Source organism: Microtus pennsylvanicus, chromosome 9 (assembly GCF_037038515.1).
Source record: "Microtus pennsylvanicus isolate mMicPen1 chromosome 9, mMicPen1.hap1, whole genome shotgun sequence".
NCBI lineage: Eukaryota > Metazoa > Chordata > Mammalia > Rodentia > Cricetidae > Microtus > Microtus pennsylvanicus.
In genome coordinates this window covers 46,382,588-46,395,656 of record NC_134587.1, presented here as the reverse complement: position 1 = coordinate 46,395,656, position 13,069 = coordinate 46,382,588, and the positions used below count along the sequence as shown (strand labels likewise).

At 53.8% G+C, this 13,069-nt stretch overlaps 2 protein-coding genes across 3 annotated transcripts in view; one reads left to right on the top strand and one right to left on the bottom strand.

Annotated features, from left to right (window-relative positions):
• Positions 1–368: 368 nt before the first annotated feature.
• On the top strand, positions 369–767 carry Qrfp (pyroglutamylated RFamide peptide). Its single transcript, XM_075984462.1, has one exon. The coding sequence runs from the start codon at positions 369–371 to the stop codon at positions 765–767; it is 399 nt and encodes a 132-aa protein (XP_075840577.1).
• Positions 768–5,937: 5,170 nt separating this feature from the next.
• Positions 5,938–13,069, bottom strand: part of Abl1 (ABL proto-oncogene 1, non-receptor tyrosine kinase) — a 119,980-nt gene continuing 112,848 nt past the window's right edge. For both annotated transcript variants that reach the window (XM_075985780.1, XM_075985781.1), the window contains exons 9-11: positions 12,641–12,730; positions 12,005–12,169; positions 5,938–9,186 (exon numbers count right to left, since the gene is read on the bottom strand). In XM_075985780.1, coding sequence (XP_075841895.1) covers positions 7,496–9,186; positions 12,005–12,169; positions 12,641–12,730 — 1,946 coding nt within the window. In that variant the 3' untranslated portion in view covers positions 5,938–7,495. The remainder of the gene's footprint in view (positions 9,187–12,004; positions 12,170–12,640; positions 12,731–13,069) is intronic.

The following is a 13,069-nucleotide window of genomic DNA, read 5'->3' as shown; positions in this document are numbered from 1 at the left end:
TGTTCATTATCAAGTTGAAACACGACTGCTTCTCACTCTGCCCACGGCCCAGGAGTCAATAATTATAATAGAAAATTGAACCCAAATGCACACAGCCCTGAGGGCCACCCGGGTACCTCTGCAAGCCAGCTGGCAGCAGTGGCACGTCAGTACTGCGCCACCAAGGCAGACAGCTCCTTGGCGGCAGGTGAGTGAGGAAAACCCTAATTGGGACAGCCAGCTCCTGCGGTGGCGAAGAAAGGCCAGTCTCCGAGGCTAAGCTGAGCCGGCAGCTGTCCCTCCAAAGGCTGTCACGGGAAACCTGGAGCCAGGGAGTGCATGAGACCAAATGCTGGCCACTAACCCCCTCCTCTCCTTCCTCCGCTCAGATGAGGAGCCTCCGCTCTTTGCTTTACCTCCTCTTGCTGCCACTGAGTGCTTGCTTTCCCCTGCTGGACAGAATGGGACCCACAGACGTCGGTGACGTCGGAGCCAAGATGAGCAGGGTCCACCTGGCTGAGGGACACAGAGTCCACTCAGTGCGAGGTCTTTCCCTGTGGCCGAGAGTACCACAGCCACAGGCCTTGCTTGTGGTGGCCAAGAAACTGCAGGCCTCGCGCAGGGCACACACCGGCTTCCGCCTAGGGAGGCAGGATGGCGGCAGCCAGGCCGCAGGGTTCCTGCCCACTGACTCAGAGAAGGCCAGCGGCCCCCTAGGCACCTTGGCGGAGGAGCTCAGCAGCTATAGCAGGAGGAAGGGAGGCTTCAGCTTTCGCTTTGGCCGGTGAGGGCCTTTGTGGACTCTGCCTATCTGTCCACTGTTGCCCCTGCCCGCCCACCCCAGGACCCAGTCTCGGAGACAGCAAAGGCCTATCATATTGAATTAGTGGTAGATAAATGTGTGCGCAACTTTTTATTTTCAACTTTGCTCAAGTGAAAAATTTGGATGGTGTTAAAAAGAAATAAAATCAAAAACAAAGAACAATCATCCGCTCCTGGAAAAAAAACAAACAACCCACACAAGGAGAGCAAATGTGTCTTGGTTATTAAGCCGAAGGCCCTTGTCCCAACCCACGGCTCAGGCTGCTGCCTGGGTCGGCCACCCTCTTTCTCCAGTGGTCTGACAGCGGAGCAGCCCCAGCCCCCAGGGGCAGGGCACTGGGGCTGTGAAAATGACTGGCCTCTGGTTCTGTTGCTCATTTGATGGTAGGTGGGCTGCGGGATTACCGCGGGAAGTCAAAATCCCGACAGCCCCCACAGGGACGCTGGTGGCTGACATCTGAAGCATCATGAGAGATCACACTCCGCTGTGTTAGAATGTGGCTCTGAGAGTTACAAATGATGGGGAGAAGAGAACCCACCCAAACACAAACCTAAGACAGCAAGTGTGCTCTCCACCCCATTAGCACAAGATGCCTTTGGCAAGAAAGCCCCACAGCGGGCAGCGGCGGCACCAAGCTGCCCTTCCGATGGCCCGCCCAACCCCTCCGGCGGCCCATCCCCTCCGGCAGCTGGCCTTGTCCAGGACAGTGTTTGCCAAGTCAGGGGCCTCGTGGGACCTGAACTTGGAAGGGATGGTTCTCTGCCAAGCAAGGCTGAATTTCAGATACCCAAACTAGGAATGTGCTGTGTGTATCTTCTGAAATAAAAGTCGTAACAACTACAGCACCATAATGGAATGCCGGCCTCCTCCTTCCGGGTCCTCTGGGCCCCAGAAACTTCTTTTCTTGAGCTCCTGGAGCCTTCACTTTGGGGAGATGGAAATCAGGCTGTCTGTACCCCGCACGCCTCTCCTACCAGCCCCTTAATTGGCAGCTGGGCGAAGGTACAGGGAGAGACGGCACAGGCTGTTTCCCTGTTCACTTCCCTGCTCCTTACCTATGTTTCTTAGAATTAGGAGTGGGGGGGGTTGGGGGGGAAGGGCTGACATCTCCACCTGGCGGGGGCTCAGTCTGGGCTGTGTGCAGCCTGGGGCCAGGCAGAGCATCCCTTTCAAAGGCTGCTGAGTCTCCTACATCCCATCCCAGGTCAGACACACCCGTCAGAAGCAGCTCACTCCAGGGCTGGCTGTGACTGCTGAGATGAGGACTTATATTGATGTTTCCATGGCAACATCTCCCCTCCTCCTTGCGAGTGGCGGCTTGCCCCTGTTCACAATTGAATAATTTTCCATTGAGCTGTCACAATTAATTGGTAGATTTTTATTAGCCTTTTAGAACCACACTGGGCCAGGCCCAGCTTGGCACCTCACAGTATTCCGGTGTTTTCCGTTCTATTGGTGACTTACGTCCCCAGTAGCAGCTCTCAGTCCTCAGCAGCCAGGAAGCCACTTCATTAAGGCTGACAGATCGGAGTCACAAAAGAACCGTGTTGACTGGGGAGCATGGCTGGGATGTGAGGTGAGGAGGGAGGCCGGAACCAAACACCTGACGCTGTGGTACACAGCCTTCCCCAGAGCTCACGTTAGGCTCCCGTGGGCCTTGCGCATCCTAGGCTGCAGTCACAGGGACAAGGCAAAGGCCCCAGAATCTGTGGGACGCATCGCTCTGCCTTCCCCACCATCTCAGGAAGACATCACTGAGGGCGTGTCCAGCAGAGGGACGCGGCTGCTCCCTGCTGAGCCATGGTGGACACTGACAGGCTCCCTGGGTCAGTGTCTGTGAGGGCAGCCCCGAGACACAGGCCATTGGGGCTCCACCCAGCTCTCTCACCTGCCAGGGATGCCGGCCCTGCTTTAGCCTGCCTCAACCCCTCCCATGGCTCATTCATACATATAGGAGACAGAGACAGACAGACAGACAGACAGACAGATCACCAGCCGGGGCGGAAGGGCGGGCACCCTGGAGCCAGGGCCCTGGCCTTTCTCTTCACTCACCAGGTTGTATATTGCCCACGAGACCCAGTGACCTGCACGCTCACTCTGTGGATAGGTGCTGGCTCTAGCAGGCCCCCGTGCATGGTAGGCAAGCTCTCTACCACTGAGCTGTATCCCAAGCCTGGCAGGCTCTTAATTTAGCAGGATTAGATTAACCAAGATGGAGAAGACTGAGATGAAGGGGGAGGCCTTCAAAGGAACGAAGCTGCTGTCATTACCTTTAATCATTAAAAGAACCAACACAGCTATTTTTTTTTCCCCAGCTTGCTTGTACATTGGAGCTCAATAGCCCTGAAAATCAGAACTCTCAGCCTGCTGAAGCATTGATCTGCTAAACCAACTCGCCTATGTGGTGCTAAACTCCCTCTTTAACCCCCTGCCCCCAAGTTTCTCACGCTCTGGCAAGGTCTAGGCCCTCTTCTGTCCTCCAGGGAATGAGGAAATCACTCTTCTACAGACTGGGGAAGGGGAGGCTCTGGGAAACACCACCCCAAGGCAGACTCAGCCCCAGGCTGCTCACCCGCTGGCCTGGCATCTCCAGCTCTCAACCTCTCTGTCTGTAGCTGCTCACTGTATTTATTCAAGACACAAGCAAGAGACAGGCGTAGCGGAGCGGGCTTGTAATCCCCATCCTCCGGAGGCTAACGCTGGAGGATCAGAAGTTCAAGGCCAGCTTTGGTTTCAGAGTGAGGTGGAGGTAACCCTGGACTAATGAGGCCTGGTCTCAGAGAACAAAAAAAATGAAAGAAAAAGGCAAATCTTCCCCGTGGTGTGCACATCTACACCTTATTAGCTGCTAAGATGGGTGGAAAACGTCCATCCATATTTTCCTTGTTTGAAATACTAATTAAATGCTTAAGGAAGAAAAAAAGAAAGGCCCAGGACAGCTAGATGCCCATCCTCACCTGCTCCAGACCAAAGAAACCACAGGAGACCCACAGACTCCAACCTTGAGTTTCTGGTCACACCATGCTCATGGTCTGTAGGCCCAAGTCCCAAAGACCCTGGGGCTGGGGACAGAATCCCAGAGGTGTCTGATTGCAGAATTAACATTAGCTGGACCAGGGGCTGGGTCAAGAGACGAAGTAACTAGCAGGGATGAAGGCAGTACCAATGATGGGGTGTGGCTGGGGGTCCCACTTAATGTCATCTGTGTAAAACCAGACTTAGAAACGACTTCCCAGGGGGCTGATAGTGCAGTAAGTACAGTGCCTGCCATGTAAGCATGAGGCCCTGATTTCAAATCCGCAGCACCCATATAAGACCTGAGTGCATGTCTCTAATCCCAGTTCTGCTTGGAGGTGGGCGGAGTGGGTGGTAGTAATTGAAGTAGATCCCTTGAGCTCATTGGCCAGCTAGCCTAGCTAACTGGTGAGCGGTGAGCTTCAGGCTCAATGAGGATGCCTTGAAAAAATACACTGACAACAAAGGATGTCAACTTAACATTGACATCCGTCCTACACACACACACACACACACACACACACACACACACACACACGCACGCACGCACGCGCGCGGGGGTGGGGGTGGGGGGCTTCCTTAGAACACTGGAGTGGGATGGCATTGAGTTAAATCTGGGTCTGTGAGGCCAGGTCAACCAGTGTCCTGTTATAGATCCCAGCCGGCAGGGTGCTTTCGAAGGGCAGGATGTAGCCATCCGTACTTGTCTACCAACTACCTGATCTGGTAGATACAAGCTGTGTGGCCTTGGCTAAGCTGCTTCACCTCTCTGAGCCTCAGCGACTCTGCACCTCAGAGGACAGCACAGGCATTCCATGAGGTGACTTGGCATCTGCAACAAGAGTTCAGGTGGAGACCTGTCTCTGCAGCACAGATGCTGCTTCCAGAATATGTGCCTGTTACAAGAGTAGGGACACCCAGTAGCCAGCACTACCTGGCCTCCTCTCCTGAGCCTGACATGTGCAGTAGGTCTTTCTGTACCCCAGAATCCCAATGCAAAAAGCACGACTTCCTAACTTGACATGTGTGGGCTGAAGTCTATCATTTCTGCTTGCCTTTTGTGTACATACTCATGAATGCACGCACAGGCACCATGGTGCACACGTGGAGGTCAGAGGACAACTTGCAGCAGTCGGTTTGCTCCGCCCACAATGTGGGTCCCAGGGATTAAACTCAGAGGTCAGGCTTAGTAGGTGTTTTGCCTGGGGTGCCATCTTGCTGGCCCCCCAGAATGGGCATGTGCAGGGGAGCATTTTTCTGGGCAACCCACAGCTATTAGATTCCAGAGAGCATCTGTGACCTAAGGAGGTCGAGAAAGCCAGTCTTAGTTTCAGAGGACGCGTTAGGACCTTGAGAGATAGGAAGTGTTTTATGCCCCAGGCGGAGGTGACAGTCTCACCTCCCGTGGCCTCACATGAAGCACTGAGAAAACTGGCCGGCAAGTACTTGCCTGAGGCCATGGGAGGACCACGAGCCGTCCATTTCACGCACAAAGGAGCAAGTGCTAGTAATGGTGACTGTCCCTAGAACCTTCCACTGTCCCTTTCTGGCTGGCTATAGAAAACCAGCAGGAGGGTCGGTGTCTAGAAGGCCGCTGGCCAACTCGGAGCCCCTTCCCTCATTTGTAACGCAGTGACAGAGGAGAGCTGGCCGTGTGGAGGGTTGCTGGGGTGGCAGGGCACCACATCCATGGTCCCCAGCAGAGGCTGTACTAAAACACGACTCCCCAGAGCCTGCCGGAGGCTCTGCTTCTCTCAGCTTCGTCATCCACTTCCTCTCAAATGTGATAGCTGGCACTTTGAAGCCACACAGCTGGGTAGCTAAAGGCAGGGCAGAAGTAGGCTCAGATACGGAGACATGCCAGGGAGGATTCACCCCGCCAGCAAGAACCTCAGAGCTTACGTCTCTCCTGCTCCAGGCCTGGCAAAGGATGCTGCCACCTTCTGTGAGGCTGACCAGAGCTGGGCAGCTGGTAACTGTGCCGAGGACACAGGGTGGCCGAGACATCCTGTTGGTGGATGGCAGCCAGTATTCTGTTTTATGACAGCCAACTGTGTTGTGACCCTTTGGGACATGAGGGGTGGCAGGGATGAATCACAGACCAAGCAATCTGTCAAGAGTTCTGTAAACACTTATTTATTTAAAAAATACTACAGAGAGATTTGGATTCAAAAAACAGAGTCATATACAGAAACAAAATGTACTGGACTGAGAAAAAAGGAATGCCATTGGTGTGCCAGAGGGGCACAGTGGCAAACTATTTACATGTCATTTGTAAGAGAGCATGTCTATTAAAAAAGTGTAATACCAAAGTATAATGCAAAAAATAGTGGCACATCATGTCAGCAACGACAGACCGGTACCTTGTGAACATGGTGTCAGGGCATGGGGGTGTCTGGGTTTTCAAGGCTTCTGGCAGTGTGGTACTGCCTCCCCTGGGCTGCAGAACAGCTGTTGGAGGCAAGGAGGTGATGTGCTGAGGACCATGGAAGAACCATCTAGAGGAGGTCATCTCTACCAGAAAATACAACCCGAGTCTAGGTGACTGGTGTGGGACTGGGGCCAGCACAGAGCAGCGCAGCGGAGAGCAGGAGCAGGGAGTGTGGAGGTGGCTGGGCCTGGCCTGGTCCAAGCCAAGGAGGGAACCCTGCTCTTCAGCTGGCTGCTCTGAGTCACAGTCAAGGGGACACAACCTGTCTGTGTGCTCACCTCTGGCCTGGCTGCTGGGGAAGGAAGACGGGCACCGGCTAAGCCTGTAAAGTCTATCCACCCCAGCCCGTGCTGCGGGGCCTCCCAGGACACTAGGCTAAGCCCTGTTCTCGGTAGTTAAGCAGCAGTTCTGAGGAGCAGTCAGGGCTCAGGAGAGCCCTGGGCCTGCAGTCATTCCTTCCTATCTGTGCCGAGTGGCTCCTTTCTGTGCAGAGCTTTGAAATGCTCAAAACCACCAGAAAACCAGACCCTCGTCATCAAGGCAAGGACCAGAGAGGATGGCCTGACCTCAGGAGCAGGGGAGAGGAAAACAAATGCTCACAAATTCCAATCTTTGGGGCCCCCTGGAACCCTAATCTTGGCTTGGCCAATAAGCGACTGCCACCCATGAAAGAAACTCAACCTTGCTACCCATGATCTGCAGGGCACACTCAGAGGAGATAAAGAACAGATGACAGACCACACCGCCGCAGCTCTAGCTCCAGCAGCCACCCACCTGGGTCCTTGGCTTTAGCACCTCATGACCCTCAAATCAACAGCTTCCTTCACATGAGAAAACAATGAGCACAGGCTCTCTGGGACAGGTCCTAAGCACAGGGGCTCCCATGCCTCGGTGACCAGGTGCGTCAGAGGAGGATGTTCTGCGAGGACATGGAAAGGACAGCCCTTGTGAGCACTCCCAGTTGACCTCGGAGCCTGGTGGTCTGGCAGGCCAGCTGCAGTCTTCAGAGCAGGAGGCCCACACATAGGCAATGAAAAAAAGTGGCTTACGGTACCTGGGCTGGGAGGAAAGAACAGCTGGTGCACAACACAAGTAGAAGGGCCGATCACATCAGGCCCTGGCTCTGCCTGATGCACTGTAAAGCTCCTGGGCCAAGATGCCAACTCCCCAGTCCTCTGTCCCCCATCCTTGCAGGCACAAAAGCCCCATGGATTGCGGCATCTCTTGCTGGCATGCACTGGCTGCTGCTACCTCCGTACGATGTCGCTGATCTCCTTCACAGAGCTAAGCAGCTTGCTGAAGTCCTGTGTGGCAGCTGGGCCACTGGAGGCTGTCGCAGGGCAGATCTGCAGCTCTCGGAGGTTGTTCTCCAGCTTGTTGATGGCCTCACGGAACGCAAACTTGTTCCTCATCTGTTGGATGGAGTCCACGTAGCTCACACAGAATGTGTACAGGTTCTTGCCAGCCTCCAGCACGGCACTGTGGCTGGCCATCTGCTCCGAGTTCCGGGAGATGGCCAGGCACAGGGCCTCAGTGCTGTCCAGAACCACACCCTTGGTGATGGTGCCGCTGGCGATGCGCTCCGGTGGCTGGCGGGTCTTTCGCAGAGACACGCGGGTTGATATGAGTGGGATGAAGGCCGCAGAAGACGGCTGGTCCCCGGGCACGGATGAAGGCGCTGATGCTGTGGCGGGTGTGGGGACCGGGCTGGTGGGGGTCCCTGGAGGCTTACTAGCTGACTGGGGCTTTGGCACGGATGGGGGCACAGGCTTTCTTAGTCCTTCTCCAGGCTGGCCAGCCTTGGTGGGGTCACTGTTCATAGCATCCACAGCCGGACTTGAGCATTTCATCTTCGCAGCCCCACCTCCCTCCCCAGGCACTTCTTGGCTGGGGCTCTGGGCAGGCTTTCCGGTTCTCCCTGAGGAGGCAGGTGGAGGTGGTGGAGCAGGCTTGAGCTTCGACAGCCGCCCCTTGTCTCTCCCTGGGGACTCTGAGCTGTGCTTATGCCTCCTTACTCGGGTCTCCTCAGAGGAGGCTTTGCTTAGACCCACTCTGCTGCTGGGGGGTGTCGGCTCAGCAGCAGCAGGAGTCCCCGAGGCACTGCCCTTGGTGGCCTCTTCCTTATGAGAGAGGCCAGAGGAAGGAGAGGCAGTGACCTGCCGACGGAGGAGTTTGGGAGTCAAGCTGGGAGGGCTGGAGCCTGGGCTGGATTCCATGTCCTTGAAGACTTCATCAGCAGCCTCCTCGCTCTTCTTCACCAGCCGAGGAGGGGGTGTCACCGTGCCTCTGGCCACCTGCTCAGACCTGGTCTCACTGGCTCGTTTCCGAGGCAGAGCTGGCTTTTCGCTTTTGTGCCCCCCAAAGGTGGATGAATCAAACTGTTTGCCGGCAGAAGGCAGGTCCCGAGGCAGGGTGACTGACCGCCACTCTGTGTCCCTGGCCCCATGGGGCATGCAGGAGGCTGAGCAAGAGCGCAGGAATCGCTTGCTGGAGCTGATGCCACTCTCCTCTTCACTGGCAGCCAGACGGCTGCTGGTCAGCGTGCTGGACTTTTTCCACAGGTTGGGAGAACGAAAGCCCGAGCTGCCTGGCTCCCGGAAAGCTCCATTGGGGACACCAGCCCCATTGCTGGCCTTTGGGGACCTGGTAGGCTCTGCTGCATCTGAGGGGGTGAGAGCTGGTGGCCCATTGCTGGTTTCCCGGCCATCATCCTCACTGGCCCCTCTGCGTTCTGGCTGGCCATCCATCTCCCGGAAGGAGCTGCTGCGCTTAGGGGGTGTTGGTGCCATTTTCTTCTTCTTCTTAATCAAGGCACTGAACAAGTTGGTCTTTTTGTCCTTGGGAAGAAGGCGCTCATCTTCATTTAGAGTGCCATCTGGGGGCCCACGCTCTTTCCGAGGAAGCAGCGGTGACACGGCAGGCTCACTGTCCAGCACATCTGAAAGAGAGGAAGCATGAGCAAGAACTCCCTGGAAATTCTGTGCTCAAGGCAGGCCGACCCACTGTGTGGGGGGTCCTCACAGAGCTTCTGCACCCCAGCTTCCACATTCACCAGAGCTCGGCCGTATCAGCAGCTTATGCCGTGAACATAGTCACTGTTGGCAGAAGCACAGGTCTCGCTCCCCAAACACAGAGGGACAAGGGCTGAATGAGCCTGCCTTCCTTATCCTGAAACCAGTTAATGACGTGGAAGCCCTCAAACATCACCCTCTGGTCAGCAGAAACAACAATGCCAAGGGTCAGACTGGCTGAGGCTCCTGAGGTGTAACCTGAAGAAGAGATCAGACATCCATCCCATGGGGCCTGACAATCAGCTGCTGGGACGGACGGGAAAGAGAAGCTTTACAAAACTTCAAGCAGGTATTTTAAAATATGAGTGATGGTTCACAGATGCCCTTGTGTTGTCAGGCCGCTGTAGGAGGCTTCCCTCAGCCTTCTGGACAGAGATGGAGGGTGCACCTGTCCCAAGACTGCAGAGGACCACCCTAAACTTTAGTCCAGCTAAAGAAGGGGGAGAGATCCTACTGGGTCACAGAGCCACATAAGAACACAGATGTTAGGGACACTTCTGGCTTACCAGGAGATGACCTAGCAAAACACACAACCCTGCTTATACCTGCTTTTCTAAGCAGATCTCCCATGGTAGCCCGTGGGTCCCACTGTCAGTGACTTGACAGCACGACAGTCAAGGGGATGAAGGCGCTGCCTGGGGTGCCACAGCCAAAAGAATGAGGAAGATGATGCAGGACTTTGACAATCTGGACTGTTTTTTTTTTAAAACCATGAACACACACGTGCATGCACATGCCGTAACATCCATGTAGAGGCCAGAGGGTAATCTTCCAACCTTGCTGTGTACACCAAGCTAGCTGGCCCTTACATTTCTGAGGGTCTTTCTGCAGGAGAGCTGGTGTTACAGATACGCGCTAGTACATGAATGTGCAGACTGGAACTCGGGTCCTCACAGCTGCTCAACCACTGAGCCACATCCTCAGTCCTATGTAAACCTTCCAAATACACACCCTTGCACTTGTGTGTACTGTGCCTGTGCTGGTTAGTTTTATGTCAACTTGACACAGGCTATAGTCATCTGAGAGAAGGGAACCTCAGTTAAGAAAATGCCCCCAGAGACAGAGGCAGGTAGATCTTTGTGAGTTTGAGGCCAGCTTAGTCTACAGAGTGAGTTCCAGGACAATCAGGGCTACACAGAGAAACCCTGCCATAAAAAACAAACAAACAAACAAACAAAAAAACCCCAAGACAAAAACAAAAAAACAAAACGAACCTCCCCCCCTCAAAAAAAGGAAAGAAGATGCTTCCATAAGATTGGGTTATACACAAGTTTGTAGGTCATTTTCTCAGTTAGTGATTGATGGGGGAGGGCCCTGCCCATTTTGGGTGGAGCCATTCCAAGGCTGGTGCTACTGAGTTCTGTAAGAAAGCAGGTTGAGCAAGTCAGTAAGCAGCACCCCTCCATGGCCTCTCATCAGCTCCTGTGTTGGGGAATATGATTTTAAGGTGTCTTACTTTTGTTTATGCTGCATTTGTTTAACTCTGTGAAGCTGTGATACTGTGCCTGTCTAAAACACCTGATGGTCTAATAGAACGGCCAATTGTGAGGCAGGAGCAAGGATAGGTGGGGCTGGCAGGGAGAGGAATAAACAGAAGGAGAACCGAGAATGAGGGGAGCGAGAAGAGAGTGAGGGCCAGCCATGCAGTCACCCAGAGTAAGAAGGGAAGAAAAGTATGCAGAAATGGAGAAAGATAAAAGCCTAGAGACAAGAGGTAGTCAGGATAATTTAAGAAAAGCTGGCAAGAAACAAGCCACACTAAGGCCGGGCATTCATAACTAAGAATAAGCTTCCATGTGATGGGAGCTGGGTGGCAGACCCCCCAAAAGTCAAAAAGAGTCCGAAAACAACATACAACACTCCTGCATCAGGCTCCTGCTGTTTGAGCTCCTGACCTGACTTCCATGATGATGTAGAAGCATAAGCCAAGTTAAACCCTTTCCTTCCCAAGTTTCTTTGGCCATGGTGTTTCATCGCAGAAACAGTAACCCTGACTAAGACGATCTTTAAAGTACTTTATGTGTCGTGTGGGTTTGACCATTCAACTTCTCATTAGTATGAGTAGAAGTTTAAAAAACACAACTGTGGATTCCTCTGAGTAAATACCCCTTATGAGTCCCTATCAGAACCAAACTTAGTGCTGTAGGGTCCCATGCAACCAGTCCCATGACCCATCAGGCCATGCTGGGAGCCCCTGGGAGCCTTTAAGAGTACCATCCCCCCAAAGCTGACTTTGGTGGGTCTGCTGGCATGCAGGAAGCTCCAGACACGACTGCTAATATCATCCCTGCACATCTCTAGGCACCTTCTGACCCAGCCCACTGCCCTAGCTGAACCTAGGAAGAGTGTAGAAAGACACTCCGGAAACTACAGGGAGCTCCACACTGAGTGACTCCCTGTTTGGCTCAGTGTTATCTGTTGCCATGCATGTCCTGAAAGATGCCCACAGCACTGCGAAGAACACACGGATAGGTGGGTGTGCTTCTTGGCAGGCACCCCAGTTTCTTGCCTGTCTAAGCAACTGCTGAATGGCTCCCCCCAGGGAGAATGGCAGTGCTGGGCAAGAGCTGGATCCTCCTCTCCAGGGCTGGAGCACTGACAAAGGTCTGCTGTTCTCTGCCAGCTCCACTGACAACTTCCTGTTCGCCTACCCTGGCTTGAGGGGTGAGAAAGGCATGTACGTACCGCTTTCTCCCAGGCCCTTCATGTGGAGAAGCTCAGGGGTGTCAGGTGCGTCTTTCTGCTCAGCAGCTCTCCTGCACGTCCTGGTCTTGGTGGGCAGCTCTGGCGCCTGCAGCATGCTGCCAGCAGCTCCTCTCATGCCCCGCTTCCCCAGCTCCTTCTCCACCTCTAAGGATCACACACACAATCCAGCAGTCATCAGCAAAGGTGATGCCTTGAAAGGAACTCTCTTCCTGTTTTTTTAATTTTTTGTATGTGTCTGGGTGTTTTGCCTGCATGTATGTCTGTGCACTATATAGGTGCAGAGGCCAGATGAGGGTATTGGATCCCCTGGGACTGGAGTTGTGAGCCACCACCATCTGGGTGCTGGGAACTGAGCCCAGGTCCTGTGGTCACTGGGCTGTCTCTCTTTTTCTTAAGGTCTATGCAATTAGAGAAAAGGGACACAGATGCTGAAGAAACAGCACAGCATTTTCTAGAACCCTGTGTGATTGCAAATGAAACAGAACCACCATTGAAACGCTGTGTAGAGTTCTGGTCTCTCACTTGGTCTGGGTACTTTTAAAGGAATGAACTAAAGGCCCGCCTAGCCCCAATTCAACCTTTCAACCCATTGCATGCCCCCAAGAGGTACATTACCATCTGAAATACTGGACTCCTGGAACATGGTTTCAAAGGCTTGGTGGATTTCAGCAAAGGAGGGCCGGTCAGAGGGATTCCACTGCCAACCTGGACAGGGAAGACCCACGTCAGAGCAGGAGGAAACACTGCTAACAAGCCAGGACTAGGACTAGCCACACCAAAGAACAGTCTGGACATGACAGAGGCACTCCAAGCCTACTAACTGCTGATGTCACGGAAAGTTAAAATACCAAATGCTATCATGTCCTATTATAGATGTGAAGAATTTGAAAGGCGCTAAGCAGTGGTGGCACACGCCTTTAATCCCAGCACTTGGGAGACAGAGGCAGGTGGAACTGATAGTTGGAAGTCAGCCTGGTCTGCAGAGCAAGTTCCAGAACAGCCAGGGCTACACAGAGAAACCCTGTCTCAAAAATCTAAAACAAA

Bases quoted from the DNA above. Each gene is read 5' to 3' on its own strand.
- Qrfp (XM_075984462.1), top strand. From the start codon at position 369: ATGAGGAGCCTCCGCTCTTTGCTTTACCTCCTCTTGCTGCCACTGAGT.